This window comes from Pseudophryne corroboree, chromosome 1 (assembly GCF_028390025.1).
Source record: "Pseudophryne corroboree isolate aPseCor3 chromosome 1, aPseCor3.hap2, whole genome shotgun sequence".
Lineage (NCBI taxonomy): Eukaryota > Metazoa > Chordata > Amphibia > Anura > Myobatrachidae > Pseudophryne > Pseudophryne corroboree.
This window is the reverse complement of record NC_086444.1, coordinates 752,160,084-752,185,263: the sequence shown is the minus strand read 5'-3', so window position 1 is coordinate 752,185,263 and position 25,180 is coordinate 752,160,084. Positions and strand designations below refer to the sequence as shown.

The following is a 25,180-nucleotide window of genomic DNA, read 5'->3' as shown; positions in this document are numbered from 1 at the left end:
ATCCAGCTCAGCCGGGCACAAGATTCTAACTGAGGTCTGGAGGAGGGTCATAGTGGGAGGAGCCAGTGCACACCAGGTAGTCCTAAAGCTTTCTTTAGTTGTGCCCAGTCTCCTGCGGAGCCGCTATTCCCCATGGTCCTTACGGAGTCCCAGCATCCACTTAGGACGTCAGAGAAAATCTATTTCAGTTATTACATGCTGCTTCAATTATTTTTTCAGATTTCTAAACACATCTTTATGCACAAATATTAAAAACGCACCTTCCTACTGAATATATTTATGCAATCAGTCTACCACTTTTATTTTTGTTCAACTTCTGTGAATATTTTCTTACAATTGTACCAGCATGCTTCAATAAAAGATATTTAAACAAAACTTCACCTTCCTATCACATAATAGTCAGCTTTGCTCACTTTGCAATATGGAAGGTCTTTCTGTCGTGCAGGTTCTACCAATATGCCTTATATAAGATGTGGTTTTTCCCTACCACCTGTATGGTGTTTAAGCCAACTGCAAAGAAATTTTAAATAAATTTGAAGCCAGTTATACTAGTGGTATTGACTCTTTCTAGGCCAATAAAAGACCTTTCCTATTTCAGTCAGCACAAGATGTTCTAGAACAGTGGTTCTCAAACTCGGTCCTCAGGACCCCACACGGTTCACGTTTTCCATGTCACCCGGCAGCTGCACTGTGTATCACCAACTGTCACATTTTAAAAATCTGCAGGTGACCTGCAAAACATGAACTGTGTGGGGTCCTGAGGACAGAGTTTGAGAACCTGTGTTCTTGAACACTCTCCTTGCTTTAAAAAGGCAGCAGCCAATGCCATTAGATTCAAATGGCTCCTTCAGTGAGGGCATGGATGTTTTTCTTCACTGTTCGCTCACTTTGTGTTCTCTCAGCATAATTATTTGCTAAGCAATACAGAGATATATGTTCCCTTCCCAAAGTTAGTATATACACGTGTGTCCCTTTCTGTTGTTGCCATGATCCATATGCTATTCCCAGATTCTCGAGTGCATGCGTATGCTCGCACCCGCGATCCATTCACTGTGAATGGGAGACCCACAGGTGCGAATTATCGCAGCCTACCACGGCAGACTGTTACCGCGATGCATACGCACTGAAGTAACAAATGCAACTGTAGAAGAGGACAAATCTGTAGCTAAATTCTGAACTTTATAGCTACCTATACTGTCACACAAACTATCTTTACACAAAAATGTGAAACTGCAACCATTTCTTGGTTTTAGGATACACATACATGTAAGGCATAAATACACGTGTGCATGTACATCTGGATCTATACCTGTAGCATCAAATGAAGGTTTGTCACTTTCTGTGCAGACCATCCAGAGTTGTCATCTCCCACCTCAAACCATGGCTTCATTCGCTGAATGTAGGAGCCTTCTTTAAAAAAGTTTTGATTGGAGTTATTGTACTTCAGTAAATTCTGGAGTAATAACAAGCAATCTTCTACTACGATACCTGCAATGACAAAAGACCTAAAGTAAACAATTAAAGAAAAAGAAAGCTGCCCTGATACCGACCTTTGCCACAACAGCATACTAGGGAATATAATTGTCAAAAAAAAAAAAAAAAATTACAAAGGGGGATTTCCAGTTACAGGTTAAGATACATCAGGCATGAAAAACAGACTCTTTTCTGCTATTTTACCGGATGTTTCACCCAATTTTTTTTCTTTAGACATGCTATCCAATTTGGTCAGCTGTATAAAAAAAAAAACACAAAAAACAAAAACACCCTCTCTCGAAAACACAACGGTTCAGTGAAACAAGTATGTTCTTGGTAGAAGCAGACTGTTTCCGGGGATTTGGATTAGCCTGCCTGAGGCAGGCTAACAAAAATAAGATTTTATTTACCGGTAAATCTATTTCTCGTAGTCCGTAGAGGATGCTGGGACTCCGTAAGGACCATGGGGATAGACGGGCTCCGCAGGAGATAGGGCACTTTAAGAAAGCTTTGGATTCTGGGTGTGCACTGGCTCCTCCCTCTATGCCCCTCCTCCAGACCTCAGTTAGGGAAACTGTGCCCAGAGGAGATGGACAATACGAGGAAATCTAAGGGCGAGATTCATACCAGCCACACCAATCACACCGTATAACTTGTGATAAACAACCCAGTTAACAGTATGAACAAACAATATAGTCTCGGCCAAACCAATGAAACTACAACATAACCCTTATGTAAGCAATAACTATATACAAGTCTTGCAGAAGAAGTCCGCACTTGGGACGGGCGCCCAGCATCCTCTACAGACTACGAGAAATAGATTTACCGGTAAGTAAAATCTTATTTTCTCTAACGTCCTTGAGGATGCTGGGACTCCGTAAGGACCATGGGGATTATACCAAAGCTCCCAAACGGGCGGGAGAGTGCGGATGACTCTGCAGCACCGATTGAGCAAACAGGAGGTCCTTCTCAGCCAGGGTATCAAACTTATAAAACTTTGCAAAGGTGTTTGACCCCGACCAAGTAGCTGCTCGGCACAACTGTAATGCCGAGACCCCTCGGGCAGCCGCCCAAGAAGAGCCCACCTTCCTAGTGGAATGGGCCTTAACCTATTTAGGCAATGGTAATCCTGCCGTAGAATGCGCCTGCTGAATCGTGTTACAGATCCAGCGAGCAATAGTCTGCTTTGAAGCAGGAGCGCCAACCTTGTTGGCCGCATACAGAACAAACAGAGCTTCAGTCTTCCTGATCCTAGCCGTTCTGGTCACGTAAATCTTCAAAGCCCTGACCACATCCAGGGACACGGAATCCTCCAAGTCCCGTGTAGCCACAGGCACGACAATAGGTTGGTTCATATGAAAAGATGAGACCACTTTTGGCAGAAATTGAGGACGAGTCCTCAACTCTGCCCTATCCACGTGAAAAATCAAGTATGGGCTTTTATGTGATAAAGCCGCCAATTCTGAAACACGCCTTGCCGAAGCTAAAGCCAACAACATGACCACTTTCCACGTGAGGTATTTCAATTCCACTGTTTTCAGTGGTTCAAACCAAGGCGACTTGAGGAAACGTAACACCACGTTAAGATCCCAAGGCGCCACCGGAGGTACAAAGGGAGGCTGAATATGCAGCACTCCCTTCACAAAAGTCTGTACTTCAGGAAGAGAGGCAAATTCTCTTTGAAAGAAAATGGATAAGGCCGAAATTTGAACCTTTATGGACCCTAATTTTAGGCCCAAATTCACTCCTGTTTGAAGGAAGTGAAGTAGACGACCCAAATGGAACTCCTCCGTAGGAGCAGTTCTGGCCTCACACCAAGAAACATATTTTCGCCATATACGGTGATAATGTTTCAACGTCACGTCTTTTCTAGCCTTGATCAGGGTAGGAATGACCTCCTCCGGAATCCCTTTTTCCGCTAGGATCCGGCTTTCAACCGCCATGCCGTCAAACGCAGCCGCGGTAAGTCTTGGAAAAGACAAGGCCCCTGCTGCAGCAGTTCCTGCCTTAGAGGAAGAGGCCACAGATCTTCTGTGAGCAACTCTTGCAGCTCCGGATACCAAGTCCTCCGTGGCCAATCTGGAACAATGAGGATTGTTCTGACCCTGCTTATTCTTATTATTCTCAACACCTTGGGTATGAGAGGAAGAGAAGGAAACACATAGACCGATCTGAACACCCAAGGTGTCACCAGAGCGTCTACCGCTACCGCCTGAGGGTCCTGGCGCAATACCGCTTTAGCTTTTTGTTGAGACGGGAAGCCATTATGTCTATTTGAGGCAGTCCCCACCGCCCCGTGATCAGTGCGAAGACTTCTTGATGAAGTCCCCACTCTCCCGGATGCAGGTCGTGCCTGCTGAGGAAGTCCGCCTCCCAGTTGTTCACCCCCGGGATGAACACTGCTGCGCTTACATGGCCTTCCGCCCAGCGTAGAATCCTGGTCGCTTCTGCCATGGCCACTCTGCTCCTTGTTCCGCCTTGCCGGTTTATATGAGCCACTGCCGTGACATTGTCTGACTGAATCAGAACCGTTTTTTCCCGAAGCAATTCCTCCGCTTGACGCAGGGCATTGTATATGGCCCTCAACTCCAGGACGTTGATGTGGAGACAAGTCTCTAGATTTGACCAGAGACCTTGGAAATTTCTTCCCAGTGTGACTGCTCCCCAGCCTCGGAGGCTTGCGTCCGTGGTCACCAGGACCCAGTCCTGAATGCCGAACCTGCGACCCTCTAGTAGGCGAGCACTGTGCAGCCACCACAGGAGAGATTCCCTGGTCCTGGGAGACAGGGTGATCCTTAGATGCATTTGTAAATGGGACCCGGACCACTTGTCCAAGAGGTCCCATTGAAAAGTCCTCGCATGGAACCTGCCGAAGGGGATGGCCTCGTATGAAGCTACCATCTTCCCCAGAACCCGTGTGCAATGATGCACTGAAACCTTTTTTGGCTTTAATAGGTTCCTGACCAGGGCTATGAGCTCCTGAACCTTTTCGATCGGAAGAAAAACCTTTTTCTGGTCTGTGTCTAGAATCAGGCCCAAAAAGGTCGGACGCGTAGGGACTAGCTGGGACTTCGGTATATTGAGAATCTAGCCGTGTAACTGCAACGTCTTCATGGACAGAGACACGCTGTCCAGCAATTTCTCCCAAGATCTCGCCTTTATGAGGAGATCGTCCAAGTATGGGATAATTATGACACCCTGCCTACGCAGGAGCACCATCATTTCCGCCATTACCTTGGTGAAAATTCTCGGGGCCGTGGAAAGCCCAAACGGCAACGTCTGAAATTGGTAGTGACAGTCCTGTACCGCACATCTCAGGAACGCCTGGTGAGGGGGGAATATCGGAACATGAAGGTAAGCATCCTTTATGTCCAGGGACACCATCCAATCCCCCCCTTCCAGGCTGGCGATGACCGCCCTGAGTGATTCCATTGTGAACTTGAACCTCTTCAAGTACAGGTTCAGGGATTTTAAATTTAAAATGGGTCTGACCGACCCGTCTGGTTTCGGGACCACAAACAGGGTTGAGTAATATTCCTCTCCTTGCTGGAGATGAGGAACTGTGACAATCACCTGTTGAATATACAATTTTTGGATTGCTGCCAACACTAGATCCCTCTCTGACGGGGAAGCCGGCAGAGCCGATTTGAAAAACCGGCGAGGAGGCAAGTCTTCGAATTCCAGCCTGTATCCCTGAGAAACTATCTCTAATGCCCAGGGATCCACCTGCGAGTGAACCCAGACGTGGCTGAAAAACCGAAGACGAGCCCCCACTAGATCTGTCTCCCCCCGGGAAGCCCCAGCGTCATGCGGTGGACTTTGCAGATGCAGGGGAGGACTTCTGTTCCTGGGAACTAGCTGTGTGCAGCTTTTTTCCCCTGCCTTTTCCTCTGGCAACAAAGGACGATCCCCGTACCTTCTTGCTCTTATTGGAACGAAAGGACCGCATTTGATAATGAGGTGCCTTTTTTGTATGCTGCGGGGGGACATAAGGTAAGAAATTCGACTTACCAGCCGTAGCAGTAGAGACAAGGTCCGAGAGGCCGTCTCCAAACAACTCCTCCCCTTTGTAAGGCAAGGACTCCATATGCCGCTTTGAATCGGCGTCTCCCTTCCACTGTCGGGTCCACAAGAGCCGCCTAGCAGAAATAGACATAGCGTTTATTCTGGAGCTTAATAAACAAATGTCTCTTTGTGCATCTCTCATATACAAGGCAGCATCTCTGATATGCTCTATGATCATTTGAATGGCATCCCTATCTAAGGTGTCAATCTCCGCCGATAAGGAATCTGCCCATGCCACCACAGCACTACAAACCCAGGCCGACGCCATAGCCGGTCTAACAATAGTACCTGAATGAGTGTAAATGTGCTTCATGGTAATTTCCTGCCTGCGATCAGCAGGATCCTTGAGGGAAGCCGTATCCTGAGAAGGCAGTGCCACCTTTTTGGAAAAGCGTGTCAGCGCCTTGTCTACTTTAGGCGAAGATTCCCATCGTATCCTATCCGTTTGTGGAAAAGGATACGCCATAAGAATCCTTTTGGGAACTTGTGGTCTCCTATCTGGAGATTACCAAGCCTTTTCGCACAATTCGCTCAGCTCAAATGAGGACGGAAAGGTGACCTCAGGCTTTTTCCCTTTATACATGTGTACCCTCGTGTCAGGGACAGGGGGTTCCTCAGTAATAAGCAAAACCTCTTTAATGGCAATAATCATGTACCGAATACCTTTTGCCACCCTCGGCTGTAATTTTGCATCTTCATAGTCGACACTAGAGTCAGTATCCGTGTCGGTATCTGTGTCATCGATCTGGGATATGGTGCGCTTCTGAGACCCCGAAGGTCCTGGCGCCACAGGGACAGGCATGGTCTGGCTACCTGACTGATCCCTAGCTTCAGCCTTGTCTAACCTTTTATGCAATAAATTGACATTTGCATTTAAGACATTCAGCATATCCACCCATTCCGGTGTCGGCGTTGCCGACGACGATATGACATTCAAGCACTCCCGCTCCACATTAACCGAGCCTTCCTCGTCAAACATGTCGACACACGCGTACCGACACACTTCACACACACAGGGAAACTCTTTTCTGAAGACAGTATCCCCTTTAAGGCCCTTTGGAGAGACAGAGAGAGAGTATGCCAGCACACACCCCAGCGCAATGACCCTGGAGACCAACACAAATGTTTTTCCCCAGCCGCGCTGTATAATATTTTATCCGCCAATTATGTGCCCCCCCCTCTCTTTTAAACACCCCCTCACCGTGTGTAAGCAGGGGAGTGTCCAGGGAGCTTCCTCTCAGCTGTGCTGTGGAGAGAAAATGGCGCTGGTGAGTGCTGAGGGAGAAGCCCCGCCCCCTCGGCGGCGGGCTTCTGTCCCGCTCAAAGTTATTAAAAAATGGTGGGGGCTCTTTTATATATATGTACAGTGCCCACCTGTACATGTTTATTGTCTTTTGCCATAAGAGAGGTGTTATATTGCTGCCCAGGGCGCCCCCCCTGCGTCCTTACAGTGACCGGAGTATGTGAGGTGTATGGGAGCAATGACGCACAGCTGCAGTGAAGCTCTGAAGGCTTCTGCCGCCTGAGACGTCTTCTGACTTCGTTTCTTCTGGCTCTGTGAGGAGAACGGCGGCGCGGCTCTGGGGGTGGACGCCCAGTAAGAACCTGTGTTCACCCCCTCTGGAGCTAATGGTGTCCAGTAGCCGAGGAAGCAGCGCCTATCTTAATGAAGAAGGTCTGCCCCTCTCTCCTCAGTCCCTCGATGCAGGGAGCCTGTTGCCAGCAGTGCTCCCTGTAAAATTGTAGAAAAAATCCAAACAAAAATGCTTTCTAGGCAGAGAACTCAGGGGAGCTCCCTGCAGTGCACCCATCTTGCTCTGGGCACAGTGTAAAACTGAGGTCTGGAGGAGGGGCATAGAGGGAGGAGCCAGTGCACACCCAGAATCCAAAGCTTTCTTAAAGTGCCCTATCTCCTGCGGAGCCCGTCTATCCCCATGGTCCTTACGGAGTCCCAGCATCCTCAAGGACGTTAGAGAAATCCCTGATAAGCCGAGTCTCGCATCGGAGCTAAATGGATCCCCCCCCTAAATCACTAAAATGTTAGCAACACATGATGTGAGCTTAGATAATTATGGTGTGCACATGTATAAGCAAGCAGAGAGTAGTAGGGGCTAAGTAGACAAGTAGCCAATTCAAGCACATAAACATTAACAGCCCAGAGTTGTGATGTGAGGAGCCTGACAAATGGATGCTGGAAGATAGTGGTTTTAAATGCACCTCTGTATAAAATATACATCCAACAAGTTTAGTACGCCACATAAAGCCTTATAAGACAACAATAAACAGAAAAAAAGTTTAATTCTTGGCAAGGACGTAATTTTAGCATTCATGAATAGCAAAGGAAAATGCTCCAATTAATATCACTTTTAAAAAGGTCTAAACATATTAAGCAGCTGTTATTTTAACAGTTGTTTATTAGTTAAATTGAAACTCTACACACTTACCCCCATCACTTTTCCCTTCTTCTGAAATGATATCTAGGAGTCTCTCAAAAGCATTTTCAAAGGCTACAATTTTCTGAATGGCAGCATTACTTTTCGTTAATTGCTGTAACAATAGAAGACCCTGCAGAAGAGAGCAATTATCAACACTACTGTACAGACTATCTGCCAGAAATAGAAATTAGGCAGGCATTCCACATATTATTCTGTCATGTCATCTCTTCAATAATACTAACTTATAATAGCCCCTTAATGACTGGTATACACTCTGGATTTGTAACCAGACATACTTAAGATTTCCACCGAATTTAGGGTTCCCCTGCCATCCATCGTCTGGCCAATACAACCTTGGCCAGTCACCAGACTAAGGGCATACTTATACATTAGAGCGGAGATTTCCTCTAACACTACACCAAACCTTAGGAACCCTAGCAGGTAAAGCAGGTATGTTGGGTATATAGAAATTAGCCACCATTTCACATTCCTACAAGTGCCAGAAATTGCATTACTCAGCACTGTACTTAGAACATCTAGAATTATCACTGTGCAGAACCTCCAGAGTCCAGAAGACTCTGTGGAAGATATAAATATGAATTTGAAGATTGACACATGACGTTGTGTACCGAATACCCTCCACTGCATGTCCCAGTGATAGTTAATCCTCAGGAGGGACTGATCAAGTGAGAGCATTTTATAATGTGGACCGCACCCTAGAGAATTCAACCCAGGCAAGCAAGGCACAGACAGAGAAAACACATAGCGCCAGAGACGACTGGGCACCAAGAGCATGTCTGACTTGTAAATATGATAAAAAAGACCGAGTTAGGAACATGAACATCCAATTTAACCTGGTAAAAACATGTTTAGATGTCCTGCCAAGTACACAAGGCCCAGTCTACAGACACCATACTTAAGTCAAATTTCTCATCTCTCAAACTTAGGCTATTTGAAGAGTCCAGAATAATCCTATAACATACTGCTTTAACCATTTAACATGCTTCCATAATATTTATGTGGTCCCCTAATTTGATATCCAACATGTAGCTTTATCCATCTTAGGGAAACACCATAAATTTTAGTTATTTTATTTTTATTTCTATTAAGAACCTTAAATGAGCTTATCAAAGAGATTTTTTTTTATGAAGTCTCCCGCAATGTGCCGGAACGTATATTACTATTGGTTAGTGTGCTCCCAGTAGAGTCAGAATAAACCCATGGCAGACACAACATAGCCAACATAACCAGCTCCAGTTAAAGCTGAAACAGTTACATTTCTTTTATTTTTTATCAAGCGCTCATCTGTGCCTTTCTGGACTTCCTTTTGTTCTCTCCTACAGAACGATCACAGTAATTATACGATCACTGGGGGTGGGGATACAGGTAGTGGAAGAAACCTCATCCTTCATACACTGCACTGCATTCTACTGGCGATACCAAATGGTGAGAAACCAATCATGCCTGCTTCTGTCTCCTGGATTCCTGGCCTGTCATAGCCAAGATCACAGCACCCAGATTTTGTTAAAGCCCATACCCACCCACTTCAGGGAGTTACTAAGTGGCCATTAAGGAGTTAATCAATAGGACAACTGATTTAAGTGATTGCCCACATTCAGAAAATGATTAAATGTAATGTTAAGGCATAATACAAAGATGTTTACTATTATATAGTATTTCACTTTCACTGCCATTGACTGGAAACTCTCAGTCTCTCAGAACCCTGAATGTAATAAGTACTGAGAACTGGGAGAAGTTGTGCCGAGTGTCCTAATTAACAAAATAATCACTGTATAGTATACAATCAAAGCCAATTCATAATTACACATTAATCACAACATCACAGCTGCTTGATTCTGGTGCCAACATTGTGGTTTTATGGAGGCCAAATATGTAACATTTCTGCATCACCACTTTGCCAACTACCTGAATCCTTCAACGCAGAATTCATCACCAAATCCTCACTAGCAGTACCATCATTGATGTATTCAAAAGATTTGGTTGGCAAAGAGGTCAAAATCCTAAATTGTTGGCTTCACCTGACAGCGGGGTTCAGGGATTATATAGGTTTCAAATTCTTATCCCCAAATGTCAAAAAAGAAACTGATTGCAGACTGTGACTTACATCATTACGGATCACCTCTCTAGAATCATCTAGCAAATCCATAAGTCTGGAAACACCTATAAACAATGAAAAATACATTATATAATTTACAAAGTAGATCAACAATATACATATCTATATTAACTCATTTAAAATCCTAGCCAATAAAATGCCTTGGGTTGGTGGTCCAGAACTAATTCAAACTATTTATGGTCAATGTAATAGACAAACCCAGGATGGTGGCTGTCAATCAAACTATGTGGACAAACAGAAGCAAATCTGCCCCTCTACACATAACTGAACCTATGGATGACATATAAATATAATTTACTAAATGTAATATTTCTGTCTAAAAGTATCAATAAGAAACTTTTGGCCTAGGGGTGCCGTAAAAAAAATAAGAATTTACTTACCGATAATTCTATTTCTCGGAGTCCGTAGTGGATGCTGGGGTTCCTGAAAGGACCATGGGGAATAGCGGCTCCGCAGGAGACAGGGCACAAAAAAGTAAAGCTTTTACCAGATCAGGTGGTGTGCACTGGCTCCTCCCCCTATGACCCTCCTCCAGACTCCAGTTAGGTACTGTGCCCGGACGAGCGTACACAATAAGGGAGGCAATTTGAATCCCGGGTAAGACTCATACCAGCCACACCAATCACACCGTACAACTTGTGATCTAAACCCAGTTAACAGTATGATAACAGAAAGAGCCTCTTAAAGATGGCTCCTTAACAATATAACCCGAATTTGTTAACAATAACTATGTACAGTATTGCAGATAATCCGCACTTGGGATGGGCGCCCAGCATCCACTACGGACTCCGAGAAATAGAATTATCGGTAAGTAAATTCTTATTTTCTCTATCGTCCTAAGTGGATGCTGGGGTTCCTGAAAGGACCATGGGGATTATACCAAAGCTCCCAAACGGGCGGGAGAGTGCGGATGACTCTGCAGCACCGAATGAGAGAATTCCAAGTCCTCTTTTGCCAGGGTATCAAATTTGTAGAATTTTACAAACGTGTTTTCCCCCGACCACGTAGCTGCTCGGCAGAATTGTAATGCCGAGACCCCTCGGGCAGCCGCCCAAGATGAGCCCACCTTCCTTGTGGAATGGGCCTTAACAGATTTAGGCTGTGGCAGGCCTGCCACAGAATGAGCAAGTTGAATTGTGTTACAAATCCAACGAGCAATCGTCTGCTTAGAAGCAGGGGCACCCAACTTGTTGGGTGCATATAGTATCAACAGCGAGTCAGATTTTCTGACTTCAGCCGTCCTTGAAATGTATATTTTTAAGGCTCTGACAACGTCCAACAACTTGGAGTCCTCCAAGTCGCCAGTGGCCGCAGGCACCACAATAGGTTGGTTCAGGTGAAACGCTGATACCACCTTAGGGAGAAAATGCGGACGAGTCCTCAGTTCTGCCCTATCCGAATGGAAGATTAGATAAGGGCTTTTATAAGATAAAGCCGCCAATTCAGATACTCTCCTGGCGGAAGCCAGGGCCAGTAACATAGTCACTTTCCATGTGAGATATTTAAAATCCACCTTTTTCAATGGTTCAAACCAATGGGATTTGAGGAAATCTAAAACTACATTTAGATCCCACGGTGCCACCGGAGGCACCACAGGAGGCTGTATATGCAGTACTCCTTTAACAAAAGTCTGTACCTCAGGAACTGAGGCCAATTCTTTTTGGAAGAATATTGACAGGGCCGAAATTTGAACCTTAATAGATCTCAATTTGAGACCCATAGACAATCCTGATTGTAGGAAATGTAGGAAACGACCCAGTTGAAATTCCTCCGTCGGAACACTCCGATCCTCGCACCACGCGACATATTTTCGCCAAATGCGGTGATAATGTTTCGCGGTGACTTCCTTCCTTGCCTTAATCAAGGTAGGAATGACTTCTTCTGGAATGCCTTTCCCTTTTAGGATCTGGCGTTCAACCGCCATGCCGTCAAACGCAGCCGCGGTAAGTCTTGAAAGAGACAGGGACCCTGTTGTAGCAGGTCCCTTCTCAGAAGTAGAGGGCACGGGTCGTCCGTGACCAACTCTTGAAGTTCCGGGTACCAAGTCCTTCTTGGCCAATCCGGAGCCACTAGTATTGTTCTTACTCCTCCTCACCGTATAATCTTCAATACCTTTGGTATGAGAGGCAGAGGAGGAAACACATATACTGATTTGTACACCCAAGGTGTTACCAGTGCGTCCACAGCTATTGCCTGTGGATCTCTTGACCTGGCGCAATACTTGTCCAGTTTCTTGTTGAGGCGAGACGCCATCATGTCTACCATTGGTCTTTCCCAACAGTTTATTAGCATGTGGAAGACTTCTGGATGAAGACCCCCCTCTCCCGGGTGAATATCGTGTCTGCTGAGGAAGTCTGCTTCCCAGTTGTCCACGCCCGGGAAGAACACTGCTGACAGTGCTATTACGTGATTCTCCGCCCAGCGAAGAATCTTGGCAGCTTCTGCCATTGCACTCCTGCTTCTTGTGCCGCCCTGTCTGTTTACATGGGCGACCGCCGTGATGTTGTCCGACTGAATCAACACCGGTTTTCCTTGCAGGAGTGGTTCCGCCTGGCTTAGAGCATTTTAGATTGCTCTTAGTACCAGAATGTTTATGTGAAGAGACTTTTCCAGGTTCGTCCATACCCCCTGGAAGTTTCTTCCTTGTGTGACTGCTCCCCAACCTCTCAGGCTGGCGTCCGTGGTCACCAGGATCAAATCCTGTATGCCGAATCTGCGGCCCTCCAATAGATGAGCCTTTTGCAACCACCACAGAAGATATACCCTTGTCCTTGGCGACAGGGTTATTCGCAGGTGCATCTGAGGATGCGACCCTGACCATTTGTCCAACAGATCCCTTTGGAAAATTCTTGCATGGAATCTGCCGAATGGAATTGCTTCGTAAAAAGCCACCATTTTTCCCAGGACTCTTGTGCATTGATGTACAGACACCTTTCCTGGTTTTAGGAGGTTCCTGACAGGTCGGATAACTCCTTGGCTTTTTCCTCGGGAAGAAAAACCTTTTTCTGAACCGTGTCCAGAATCATCCCTAGGAACAGCAGACGTATCGTCGGAAAACAGCTGCGATTCTTGGAATATTTAGAATCCAGTCGTGCCGTCGAAGAACTACTTTAGATAGTGCTCTTCCGACCTCCAACTGTTCTCTGGAACTTGCCCTTTTTAGGTCGTGCAAGTAAGGGATAATTTAGATGCCTTTTTTCTTTGAAGAAACATCTTTTCGGCCATTACCTTGGTAAAAAGGCCCGGGGTGCCGTGGATAATTCAAACGGCATCGTCTGAAACTGATATTGACAGTTCTGTACCACGAACCAGAGGTACCCTTGATGAGAAGGACAAAATTTGGACATGGAGGTAATCCTTGATGTCCAGGGACACCATATAGTCCCCTTTTTTCCGGTTCGCTATCACTGCTCTGAGTGACTTTATCTTGATTTGAACCTTTTATGTAAGTGTTCAAAACATTTTAGATTTAGACTATGTGTCACCAAGCCGTCTGGCTTCAGTACCACAATATAGTGTGGAAAAATAATACCCTTTTCCTTGTCGTAGGAGGGGTACTTTGATTATCACCTGCTGGATATACAGCTTGTGAATTGTTTCCAATGCTGCCTCCCTGTCGGAGGGAGCCGTTGGTAAAGCAGACTTCAGGAACCTGCAAGGAGAAGATGTCTCGACTCTCCAATCTTTACCCCTGGGATAATACTCGTACGATCTAGGGGTCAACTTGCGAGTGATCCCACTGCGCCCTGAGACTCTTGAGACTACCCCCCCACCTTGAGTCCGCTTGCACGGCCCCAGCGTCATGCTGAGGACTTGGCAGACGCGGTGGAGGGCTTCTTTTCCTGGGAAAGGGCTGCCTGCTGCAGTCTACTTCCCTTACCTCTATGTCTGGGCAGATATGACTGGCCTTTTGCCTGCATGCCCTCATGGGAAAGGAAAGATTGAGGCTGAAAAGACGGTGTCTTTTTTAGCTGAGATGTAACTTGGGGTAAAAAAGGTTGGATTTCCCAGCTGTTGCTGTGGTCCCCAGGTCCGATGGACCGACCCCCAAATAACTCCTTCCCTTTATACAGCAATACTTCCATCTGCCGTATGGGATCTGTATCACCTGACCACTGTCGTGTCCCTGACATCTTCTGGGAGATATGGACAACGCACTTATCTTGATGCCAGAGAGCAAATATCCCTCTGTGCATCTCACATACATATATATAGAATGCATCCTATTAAATGCTCTACATGAATAAAATATTTTCAGTCAGGGAATCCGACCAAGCCAACCCAGCACTGCATCTCCAGGCTGATGGCGATCGCTGGTCGCAGTATAACCACCGTATGTGTGTATATACTTTTTAGGATATTTTTCCAGCTTCCTATCAGCTGGCTCCTTGAGGGCGGCCGTATCTGGAGACGGTAACGCCACTTGATAAGCGTGTGAGCGCCTTATCACCCTAAGGGGTGTTTCCCAACGTACCCTAATTTCTGGCGGGAAAGGGTATAACGCCAATATTTTCTATCGGGGTAACCCTACGCATCATCACACACTTTTATTTTATCTGATTCAGGAAAAACTACAGGTAGTTTTTTCACTCCCACATAATACCCTTTCTTGTGGTACTTGTAGTATCAGAAACACGTAACACCTCCTTCATTGCCCTTAACGTGTGGCCCTAATGAGAAATACGTTTGTTTATTCACCGTCGACACTGTATTCAGTGTCCGTGTCTGTGTCTGTGTCGACCGACTGAGGTAAATGGGCGTTTTTAAAACCCCTGACGGTGTTTCTGAGACGCCTGGACCGGTCCTAATAGATTGTCGGCCGTCTCATGTCGTCAACCGACCTTGCAGCGTGTTGACATTCTCACGTAATTCTCTAAATAAGCCATCCATTCCGGTGTCGACTCCCTAGAGAGTGACATCACCATTACAGGCAATTTCTCCGCCTCCTCACCAACATCGTCCTCATACATGTCGACACACACGTACCGACACACAGCACACACACCGGGAATGCTCTGACAGAGGACAGGACCCACTAGCCCTTTGGGGAGACAGAGGGAGAGTCTGCCAGCACACACCAAAAACGCTATAATTATATAGGGACAACCTTATATAAGTGTTTCTCCCTTATAGCATCTTTTATATATATACAATATCGCCAAAATCAGTGCCCCCCCTCTCTGTTTTAACCCTGTTTCTGTAGTGCAGTGCAGGGGAGAGCCTGGGAGCCTTCTCTCCAGCTTTTCTGTGAGAGAAAATGGCGCTGTGTGCTGAGGAGATAGGCCCCGCCCCTTTTTCGGCGGGCTCGTCTCCCGCTATTTTTGAAGTTAGGCAGGGGTTAAATATCTCCATATAGCCTCTGTGGGCTATATGTGAGGTATTTTTTGCCTCTAATAAGGTTTTTATTTGCCTCTCAGAGCGCCCCCCCCAGCGCTCTGCACCCTCAGTGACTGTTGTGTGAAGTGTGCTGAGAGGAAAATGGCGCACAGCTGCAGTGCTGTGCGCTACCTTTATGAAGACTCAGGAGTCTTCAGCCGCCGATTTTGGACCTCTTCTCTCTTCAGCGTCTGCAAGGGGGCCGGCGGCGCGGCTCCGGTGACCATCCAGGCTGTACCTGTGATCGTCCCTCTGGAGCTAGTGTCCAGTAGCCAAGCAGCAAATCCACTCTGCACGCAGGTGAGTTCACTACTTCTCCCCTAAGTCCCTCGTTGCAGTGATCCTGTTGCCAGCAGGACTCACTGTAAAGTAAAAAACCTAAGCTAAACTTTCTCTAAGCAGCTCTTTAGGAGAGCCACCTAGATTGCACCCTTCTCGTTCGGGCACAAAATCTAACTGGAGTCTGGAGGAGGGTCATAGGGGGAGGAGCCAGTGCACACCACCTGATCTGGTAAAAGCTTTACTTTTTTGTGCCCTGTCTCCTGCGGAGCCGCTATTCCCCATGGTCCTTTCAGGAACCCCAGCATCCACTTAGGACGATAGAGAAAAAAAAATTCTGATACTCAAGGGCGCCGTGGCTGAAAGACGTTTGAGAACCACTACCAAATTAAATTACTTTTTCAGTGGCTCTTTACACATAATAGATCAAGTACACAAGAATAGAATCAGTCTTTCCAGCTCATCTCACTTACCCATTGGACTGACCAAAATAATTTGCTGAACTTGAGTTCCCTGCTGTTTTAGAAGAGTGGTCAGTAATTTCACCCCGGGCCACCGTACATGGAAATCGAACTCCTACAATAATATTTTAAAAAGCATTTATAGGTTATGTGACATGGTAACAAAATCTGTCCAAAAATGTATCTAAAGATACTAGCAACAGTGAATACGCAAACTACGTACTGCTAATGTATAGTACAGGTTGTGTATCCCATATCCAAATATTCCAAAATATAGAATTTTTTGAGTGAGATAGTGAAACCTTTGTTTTCTGATGGCTCAATGTACACAAACTTTGTTTAATTCAGTAAGTTATTAAAAATATTGGCTAAAATGACCTTCAGGCTGTGTGTATAAGGTGTATATGAAACATAAATGCATTCTGTGCTTAGACTTAGGTCCCATCAGCATGATATCTCATTATGGTATGCAATTATTCCAAAATACGGAAAAATACGATATCCAAAATACTTCTGGTCCCAAGCATTTTGGATAAGGGATACTCAACCTGTATATTGTAAAATAACAGGATTAACTAATGGCTGCTCCAGCCACAAATACTGCTGCCTTTCAGCAACCTGCTGCTTAGGTTCACTATACACCTCGTTATCCTGAAGCCACCAGAGTGAGGTGCACCCAGAAATGTTCACAAATGCGCATGCATATACAGGTTGAGTATCCCTTATCCAAAATGCTTGGGACCAGAGGAATTTTGGATATGGGATTTTTCCGTATTTTGGAATAATTACATACCATAATGAGATATCATGGTGACGGGACCTAAATCTAAGCACAGAATGCATTTATGTTTCATATACACCTTATACACACAGCCTGAAGGTCATTTAATACAATATTTTTAATAACTTTGTGTATTAAACAAAATTTGTGTACATTGAGCCATCAAAAAACAAAGGTTTCACTATCTCACTCTCACTCAAAAAAGTCCGTATTTCGGAATATTCCGTATTTCGGAATATTTGGATATGGGAGATCCGAGCAATACATTAGCTGTTTGCCATTTTTAGTGTTGCATATTTGAGTGCTAGCAACCATTCTAGGCAGAGTAGTGGCTCCATGACATGATCATTCTGGCTGCATGACACAAGCGTTATATAACATTAGCCAAGATTTATCAATCCTTGGAGAGTGATAAATCGCACGGTGATAAAGTGCCAACGTGTCAGTTCCTAACTGTCATTTTGAAAACAGCCTGTGACATGGCAAGTAGGAGCTGATTGGCTGGTACTTTATCACCGTGCTATTTACCACTCTCCAAGGCTTGATAAATGGTGGTAATAATGTGAAATATCTACAGTTCTAATAATATTCTGTACAGTTTGCATTTAATACATGAAGACTGCTAGACACACTTCTACAGAAGGCAACTTGTTTTCAAGTTTAATGGTCTACAAGTCACGGTGTCTTTATGAGTGCTACGACATACAGCCATCAGATTTTTTTTTTTTTTACTGGATTGACTTTTAGGTACCTGCAGTTCTGGAGGATCAAAATTGTATTACTTGTAGGTGTGCTAGGGCTTACCTCTAAAATAGACAGGAGGAGTGTGACATTGTCTTGCTGTTTAATAAACATTTCTGTAAACTGCACTCCCAGATCGTCAGGCTGTACTTGCTGGTTCTCATCTGTAACAGAAGTTGCAAAATAAGAGGCAATGCAAACAAAATATGCCGAGGAGACACTAGAAATCAATTACATTTTTGGGGGGGCGCCCAAAGTAATGGGTGCCTATGAGAGCAATTAAATTGTTACACCCATTACTTTTTAAAAGCCCAAAAAGCAATCTAAAAGTGTGTCCGCAACACGAAAAAGTCATGTTTGGGCACCCAAACAGGACACTTATCGCACATTTCTGCAGGCACCTCAGGAGGATGCGAGCAGAGATGTCGCCGCTGGTGGTGATTGTGCCTAAACAGCAGAACAAATTAATTGCTCTCACTTGGTGCCATCTAGCGGCCCGCACCTAAAAAACAATTAAATCGCCCTCTCGAAGTGGTTATGGAAGTCATCTCCAGAAGGTACAGTGTTTCCTCTAACATGAGATATGTAAATAGTTTAAATTATGTTTCTTTAATGTGCTGCTGTGGACAGTCTAATAACTTCATGGACCGAAACCACACAGTGCCACCTGCAATCTACTAATACAGAACAAACCAATATACTAAATAAGCGGACATCGAATCTTAAACTGTATCTAGCTATATACAACATGTAGAATGAACATTCTAAGGGCAATTGATGAAAATACAATCAGATATTATAATTTATATATTTATTATACATTTACTAAAGTCTAGGATGATCAAATTACTACGGGTTGGGAATAAAATGCCAGCTGTCGGGACGCTGGCAGTCAGGAGGTCGACAGTGGAATCCCGACAGTCTAAATCCAGACGAGGGGCAGTAAGTAGTCTAACCCTCCTCTTACCCTACTCCTACCATTAGGTGCCTTACCCTAACCCACACCCTAACTCTGGCCCCTCAGGATTCCGGCATCAGCATTCAGGCGTTTCGGGATTCCAGCACCGATATCTTGTGCGCCAGGATTCCAACTGTCAGGACTGTAACTGCATCCAATTACTACAACCAGAAACAGCTCAAGCGTGTAAAATATATCTGCTGTGACTATCCTGCGTGTGTCTGAGCAGCGTCAATACCAAGCATAATAGAAAAAAATGTAAACAACTACAGATATAGTTAGCGTTACATTACTCTACTGGTGTCACATAGCCCACACAGAACCTTTTTTCAGTGCATAGTGTTATACTCCAATCCCTAAAGAGTTTAATATGCAGTACCACAGCTGCTGACTAACCAAAAATTACAAAATAGGATCCACGTAGGTCAGAAGTTTAAAAGGATGAGACTGAAGGCCCCACAGCGCCAGTAGAAAGTTTTACGGTACCACCGGGGAAAGGAAAGGAGGCTGAATATGCAGAACTCCCTAAAGAAAGGTTTGCTCCGCTGAAAACAGAGCAATCTTGCATTGAAAAAGGATCAAAAGGGCTGTCACCTGAACCTTCAAAAATGAGAGATGAAGACCCATATTCAAACCAGCTTGTAAATCCCCAACCTCCCCCCCCCCCCCGAAAATTAGCTGCATTAAATGCAGCGAAAAACACATTTGCTAAGCTACTTGAGCACCAAAGAAAAAAAATGGCTGCTGTAGGCAGGGTATAGGGCAAAATGGCTGCTGTAGGCAGGGTATAGGGCAAATGCCCCCAGTAGATATATGTACATATATCTATATGTCTATATATCTATATGTATATACCCCCAGTACATATGCCCCCAGTCAGCTGTTATGCTTAAGTACATATGCCCCCAGTCAGTTGTTTTGCCCCAGCACATATGCCCCCAGTCACTTGTTATGCCGAATTAGATATGCCCCCAGTCAGTTGCTATGCCCCATTAGATATGCCCTCAGTCACTTGTTATATGCCCCATTAGATATGCCCTCAGTCACTTGTTATGCCCCATTAGATGTGCCGCCAGTCACTTGTTATGCCCCATTAGATATGCCCGCCCTCTAGTAGCGCCGCTTACACACACACAAAAAAAAAAAAAAAACACAATACTCACCAGCCCCGCTCCTGCTTCTGGACTGCTGCACTCCGCTGGCCGCCCACTCCTCGGAACTATGGGAGAGACGTCATGTCATCTCTCCCATAGTGCACAGCCGCACACTGTCGGAGCCGGAAGCCGGAGCATTCAGCTGCTGCTCATGGGAAGGAGCGGCGCCCCACTGGTAACACAATCTCAGTGGGCGCCCGGCATCTCCCTCGGTTAGGCGAGCCTGGCCAGGCCGGATCAAGTGGCTTAGCGGGCCTTATACGGCCCGCGAGCCGGAGGTTCCCCACCCCTGGTATAGGGGAAGAGGAGCCTGTGCTGCTGCCTCCACTTCAAACATTAACTCTTTGGTGCCCAGACTATTCCAGCTCACCCTATACCCATGGTTCAAGTGTGCCCCATGGATAAGCTAACCACATCATCCCTTTAAACTGGGACACTCCCGAAATACACAGGTTCTGTGGCTGGATAAAACCAGGTGAACTGCAAGCTTAGAGTAAGCAGCCACAGAACCTGTGTAAATCATAGGTGTCCCAGTATGGTAAGCCTGATGGATCAAGAAAGATGAAAGAACATTTTTCTTTACATTTAATAAAGTGGTAAACAAGGGTTCTGGGTTTCAATTAGGTAATCAAAGTTTAATGTAAAATTATGTTTATGTAGCGTGATACAACAGTTAGGAAAGAGCCCCATGGCTTCAGAGTGGGGATAGTTGCTTCCTGGAGGAGAAGCAGCATGTGTATTATTTGTGTACAGCTCTCTTCCTAATAGAGACACTGTGCTGATCAGCATGGGGCAGGTATTCAATATAGAAGGATGCAGACCCCATGTCTCCCTATTACACTGTAATTAACTCATATTGCCTAGTCATACTCTACAACAAAATAACTAGTAATTATGATTTTTTTTTTTATTAGATTGCAACACATGTGGCTTAAGTGGAGATAACTGTCAATCACTTGCATCCGTGTGTTATTTAGCAACGTGTATTGTTTTATGCACATCACTGATAATTGGCTCAGATGACAGATGCTATCAAATTATTAATTTATGCCAGGATCCAAATATAGTAATTACATTTACATATCACAGCACACATGTGATGCATACTTTCCAGTCATGTGACATGCGTAGTAGAATTCTGTAGAGATACGGTCTGATGGCAGAAAAACCACTGCAGGGAATTTCAATATTATATTTACATGTATTATAATACATTCTAAAGAAACACATCCCATCACGTAAGCCATTTTTAAATTACCGTGTTATGTTAGCCAAACGCTGCAATTTCATTGCCAATGTTGTGTAACTGGGCAAATATTGCAGTATTTCAACAGAAAAACATTTTTTCTGTATTTTTTTTTTTTTAGTGTATACAGAAACAAAGTACAAACAGTGCGATTCAATATAAAGTAAGCCAACATGGTCCAGGTAATACATTTGTGCAGCAAAATATGGTTCATTAGGTTTAACTAATAACCGTTAATGACAAATACTATGGATGGTTTAAGCAGCAGAGATAAGGGGAGGAGTGCCAAGGAGTACAAAGGAAAAAGAGACAGGGAGGGGGAGGGTTTTTATAGAACAGCAAGCATTGTGTGATGGATGAAAATAAAAGTGGGTCAAGCTGTTTGTATTTGGACTAATTGGAGTAGACGCTGTAAGGCATATCAAAGGATTTGAATGGTTTGCTCTTTGCTGAAAATGCATATGTCTGGGTGTTTTCTGAAAATTCTATACATAAATTAACAAGTGCCTCACAGCACTGAGGTCATGGGTTTGATTCCCACCATGGCTCTACCTGTGCGGAGTCTGTATATTCTCCCCGTACTTGCGTGGGTTTCCTCGGGGTACTCAGATTTCCTCCCACAATCCAAAAATATACTAGTAGGTCAATTGGATCCCAACAAAAATTAACCCTAGTATGAATGTGTGCGTGTGTACCCTAATTTGATACTGTGATAATGACCATTGGTCATTAATCACAATATCTATCTGTTTTTACCCGCCCAAAACGGATCAGAGTTAATTGGATACCACCATAAAGTTGTCCAGTGATGGGCAATGACATTACAGTGTTGCTAAATATGAGAAAAACTACATGGGGATAACTGTATGTGAGGGAGTGATAAAGAAGAGCTACAGTGTCTAGGTCAACAGGTACAAAATGTCGACACTGCAATGGCCATCAGTTGAAACGTGTACCCTTGTAGGCTCACTCAGCTTCAGGTTACAATTCCCAATCGCAGTCCACGTGGATAGTAAATCCAGCAAATGTTGCAAAAACATGCAGAAAAAACAAAACCCTAAAAAAACATCTGTCAACCTTTTGTACCTGTTGGTCTAATGCGTGTCGACCTAGACACTATCGAATCATTGTCCAGATACCGTATGTAAATGCTTATTAAAGTGACTGATATTAAAAGGAATAAATTGTAAGTTATAGGAAAAATTAAAAATGAGAAGAAATTATAAACTGTAAAAAGAAAAGTGGCAGCACATTTTGTTTCTATAAGCAAAAAAAAAAAAAATGTCAGAAACAAATTTTGGAAGCAAGCACGGAAATGTAAAAATTTCACGGAGAACCAAATGAATCAGAATAATTATTTTAAGGACTGAGGTTAGTGTTACAAGGGACAACATTGCTGAATTTCAAACACAGTTTTCAATCAATTAGAAAATAAAGTATGGAATATTTTTTCATCTCCACGGGCCGAATAACCAGTTGATGGTAAAAAATGAAGATTCTTGCATAGATGTAAACGTCTGTTTGAGACCTTATGTTTCTATGACTGTATTCTAAGTTGCATATACTGTATCTCAAGATATGCAACTTTAAGTCTAGAAAATAGATGCAGCCAATGCAAAACATGCATCAAACTTGTAAGGATGTGCCACCTAAATCTTAAAAATACTTCCTTTCCATCAAAATTGGACACATATATAAGAGACTTGGGTAACCTGAGCCTTTAAACAACTGCAAATGTGCAATGTGACAAATCTTATCCAGTTCACATTTTTAGGTGGCATGAATTGACTTGCATTGCTCAACTTAATTGCACTGAATGAAAATCTTAAAGCTTTTTGAAACCCTATTCTTATATAATAATTAGCCCTAACAATGACAGTCTTTTTAGCTACAGCTTTTTGCCAGTATGTGACTGTTTATACTTGTAAGGTAAAGCAGCAGCAGGACAGTTATAGATCATGCGGAGTAGGGGATAAGGCCATGCATGCACAAAGATGCTCATTTTTACCTTCTGATTCGGCTGCAAAAGACATGAAAGAAAGAAAAGATAAGTTACAACAAAAGAAAGCCAACTGAAGAGAATAATGAACACTTTAGCCCATCCCAGGATGATTACTTCATGCCGTGTTAATCAGGCAACAGCTTTACTTTTTAAGGCAGACACACAGCGTTGAAAACTGCTGGTAATGTGTGCACATCATGGGTGCTGGGTTAAAATAGGACTAAATTACACTACATAACGACTTAACAAATGTACATCAATTCATTAAACCTAACTGCAAAGCATAAAAAAATTATACAACATGTTTTCTAGCCAGTGTTAATGTTACCCAGATACATTTCCATTTGATAAACAAAAAAAGAACAAAAAAGAAACATGCACTACAAACATTTTGGAAGACACAAATTGTCTAAAAAAAAATAAGCAAATTTGTAACTACTCAGTGTGATATAAAACCAACAGAAGCAGCCTGTCTGCCTGCCAGAAGCAGTACTGATCTAGGTGGCAGTTCACCTGTATCCCTGGGAAGGAGGCTCCAAGAATGTAATCGGCCAACTGCATATACAATTTGGTTCAGGAATGGAAGGAAAACATAAGGGAGCATAAATCAGAGTAACAGGGAGTAAATATATAGGTTTAAAAAAAAAAAAAAATGTGCAAAGATAGAAGATAGTTACATCAATTTTTTTCTTAATGTCTGCCTCGTTTAAAGGTGTTTTCCCCTCCTGTACAACAACTTCCCAATAAATCCTATTCGGCACATGTAGCCCATGGGTTTCCTCCGGTACTTAAGTTTCCTCCCACAATCAAAAGAATAAGATTTTAATACCTACCGGTAAATCCTTTACTCGTAGTCCATAAGGGATATTGGGGAGAACTAGTACGATAGGGTATAAACGGGGTCCAAAGAAGCCAGTGCACTTTTAATTTCTTCAACTGGGTGTGCTGGCTCCTCCCCTCTATGCCCCTTCCCACAGGCAGTTATAGGTAAAAACGTGCCCGAAGGAGAAAGGACATATATGAGAGAAGAAACAAGATAACAAAAGGTGGTGAGATTTACACACCACTAACATACAACAACCAGCAACGGCTGGCAACAATAACAGCAACAACTGAACAGGTAACTACAGAACAAGAACCTGCAGAAAAGTCAACGCACTGAGGCGGACACCCAATATCCCTTATGGACTATGAGAAAAAGATTTACCGGTAGGTATTAAAATCTTATTTTCTCTAGCATCCATAAGGGATATTGAGGAGAACTAGTACGATGGGGACGTCCCAAAGCATCCAGAACGGGTGGGAACGTGCGGAGACTGCTGCAGCACCGCCTGCCCAAACTGGGTATCCTCTTTGGCCAGGGTATCAAATCTGTAGAATTTCACAAAGGTGTTCTTCCCTAACCAGGTAGCAGCTCGGCATAGTTGCAGGGCCAAGACTCCACGGGCAGCCGCCCAGGAAGAGCCCACTGTAGAATGGGCCTTTAGAGACTTGGGAACAGGTAAGGCTGCCGACACATAGGCCTGTTGGATAGTAAGCCTAATCCAAAGGGCAATGGACTGCTTTGAGGCAGGACAACCCTTCTTCTGCGCATCATAGAGCACGAACAAAGAACCAGTCTTTCTGCGCCGAAGTCTATAGAAGAGCAGAAGCGTCAGAACAGGACAAGACCATATTATGTTGATTCAGGTGGAACACGGAGACAACCTTCGGCAGGAACTGCTGTCTAGTCCGGAGCTCCGCTCTGTTCTCATAAAAGACCAAGTAAGGACTTTTACACGATAAGGCCCCCGATTCCACGACACGTCGAGCAGAAGCCAGGGCCAGTAACATCACTATCTTCCACATGAGGTACTTGTCTTCTACCATCATCAGAAGTTCAAACCAGGAGGACTGTAGAAAGTTCAACACCGCATTCAAATCCCTGGGTGCAGTAGGCGGCACAAAAGGTGGTTGTATGCGGAGTACCCCTTGCAAGAAGGTCTGAACTTCTGGCAATGCTGCAAATTTCTTCTGGAAGAAAATGGAGAGGGCTGAAATCTGGACCTTAATAGAACCCAGACGTAAGCCCT

At 44.4% G+C, this 25,180-nt stretch overlaps 1 protein-coding gene across 4 annotated transcripts in view; it reads right to left on the bottom strand.

The window, feature by feature from the left end:
• USO1 (USO1 vesicle transport factor) overlaps positions 1 to 25,180 on the bottom strand; it is a 285,018-nt gene that overhangs the window by 156,458 nt on the left and 103,380 nt on the right. For 2 of the 4 annotated variants that reach the window (XM_063916925.1, XM_063916940.1), the window contains exons 5-10: positions 23,115 to 23,126; positions 17,812 to 17,912; positions 16,239 to 16,341; positions 10,099 to 10,154; positions 7,983 to 8,103; positions 1,310 to 1,488 (exon numbers count right to left, since the gene is read on the bottom strand). In XM_063916925.1, the coding sequence (XP_063772995.1) occupies positions 1,310 to 1,488; positions 7,983 to 8,103; positions 10,099 to 10,154; positions 16,239 to 16,341; positions 17,812 to 17,912; positions 23,115 to 23,126 (572 nt within the window). The remainder of the gene's footprint in view (positions 1 to 1,309; positions 1,489 to 7,982; positions 8,104 to 10,098; positions 10,155 to 16,238; positions 16,342 to 17,811; positions 17,913 to 23,114; positions 23,127 to 25,180) is intronic. The other 2 variants (XM_063916933.1, XM_063916949.1) reach the window with 1 other exon arrangement.